Source organism: Pinus tabuliformis, chromosome 3_2, assembly GCF_031772625.1.
Source record: "Pinus tabuliformis cultivar Carrire ecotype Pingquan chromosome 3_2, CPIR1, whole genome shotgun sequence".
NCBI lineage: Eukaryota > Viridiplantae > Streptophyta > Pinopsida > Pinales > Pinaceae > Pinus > Pinus tabuliformis.
The window spans coordinates 385,422,598-385,424,579 of NC_142302.1; the positions used below are offsets into that span (position 1 = coordinate 385,422,598).

Genomic DNA, 1,982 nt, shown 5'->3' on the forward strand with positions numbered 1-1,982 from the left:
TCATCCTTGGATAACGCTGAACTACCTTCTCCCTCCAGGATCCTCAAGCTTCCTCTTCCTTCAGCTGACTCAGATCCTTCAAGCCTTCCCATCTCCCCTGCTCATAAGATATCAGAACCAGAGAATGCAGCGCAACCTTCTTCAATGGATCTGGAAGCGGCTCTAATCCTCAGCACTCAGGACAATACTCTCAGGGAAGAACAAAACATGCCCTCAAAAATGGATGAAGATCCAGAGAGTATTAGCTTAGAAGGTCTAGACATACCCAAGCTGGAGACAGCCTGCAAACAAAAAGAGTACAACTCAATACCTCCATGGTAAATTGAAAGGCTAGAAGGAGTTCTCAGCAAAGCGCATCACAACAAATGCTTAGGAATACAAGCAGGAATCCCATGGGATGGAAAGAAAATCCTAAAAGAAACAAAAAAAAGAGGGCGCAAAACGGACCTGCAGAGGACCATCATACTAGGAGAATTGCTCATGGAATCTGGAAGATTTCCTAAGCTGACAAAGTTCTACAAATCTCAACCCCACAGTTCCTCATGAAGCTTCTTTCCTGGAATGTAAGAGGATTGAACAGTGCTTCCAAACATAGAATGTTAAAAAATGTGATACAACAAGAAAAGCCCTCCATAGTTTTTCTTCAAGAAACAAAAAGCAACAGTACCATCTTAGAAAAGATTCTGAGAAAGATCTGGGCCGGCTGCAGCTCAGTCACTGTGGATGCCTCAGGCGCATCGGGGGGACTAGCGATCATTTGGAACCCACAACTACTCACTCTTCATGATTTCCACGCTTCTCATTTCTTTATCCAAGCCACTTTTCATCTCACAGGAACAGACATTCATGGTCACCTTTCAAACGTCTACTTCCCGCAACAATTAAATCAGAAACTGGCGCTTCTGGATACTCTCACGACTCTGAATTCAAACAGACAATTTCCACTTTGGATTGGAGGGGGCGATTTCAACATCATCAGAGCCCTGGAAGAAAAAAGCGGCGGCAGAACGAAATTAGAAGGAGACAGTATTGGCTTTCGTAATTTTATTCAAAATAATCACCTCATGGACATTCACACCTCAAATGGAGTCTATACCTGGTCCAATAAACGCAGTGGATCTCAGCACATCGCCTCAAGACTGGATCGCTTTCTTATTTCGGACAATGCCATACACCTTGGAGGGGATTTTCACGCCTCTATTGTGCCCCACGGAGGATCCGACCACTGGCCCATTATGCTGCAATGGGCACGCCCAGGCACAAAAAGCAACAGACCCTTTCGATTTGAGGCGTTTTGGTTCACCAACCCCAATTTCAAATCAGTGGTGAAGGAGGCATGGAAAACCTTCAAACCCTCTGAAGGAACCAAAATGTTCCAATTTCAACAGAAATTGAAAAGTCTCAAACAGGTTCTCAAAAATTGGAATCATACCCAATTCGGCAATATATTTGAGCAGCGAAAAAAATTGGAGCAGCAAATGTGCACTTTACAACAGAAGATTATTATGGAGGGGCGAACAGGAGACAGAGCGCACCAGGAGCAGATCCTTTGGACTGAAATCGAGACACGCAGACAGCAGGAAGAAACTCTGTGGCGGCAGAAATCTCGCATTCGCTGGCTAAAGGAGGGGGAGAAAAACACGAAGTTTTTCCACAGATCCGCAATCCAAAGGAGGATGCACAATAATATAGCATTCATTAACAACAGGTAGGGGGGAAATTAGAAAAGCATGAAGAAATGGAAAAGGAATTCCAAGAACACTTTCAGGAAATCCTTAAGGAACAACCAGAAAGCAGAGATCAGGCTATTAAAAAAATTACACAGCTCATCCCTAAAATAATTACGGAAGACCACAACAAACAGTTGCTTCAACCCATCTCAATGAAAGAAGTGGAAGAGGCTATGGCTCAAATCAAAGATGGAAAAGCACCAGGTCCTGACGGGTTCACAACAAATTTTTTTCATGAATTTTGGGAGCTGA

General features: G+C 43.7%; 1 protein-coding gene across 1 annotated transcript; it reads left to right on the top strand.

Annotated features, from left to right (window-relative positions):
* Positions 1-596: 596 nt before the first annotated feature.
* On the top strand, positions 597-1,712 carry LOC149181024 (uncharacterized). Its single transcript, XM_089414064.1, has one exon. The coding sequence runs from the start codon at positions 597-599 to the stop codon at positions 1,710-1,712; it is 1,116 nt and encodes a 371-aa protein (XP_089270190.1).
* Positions 1,713-1,982: the final 270 nt, after the last annotated feature.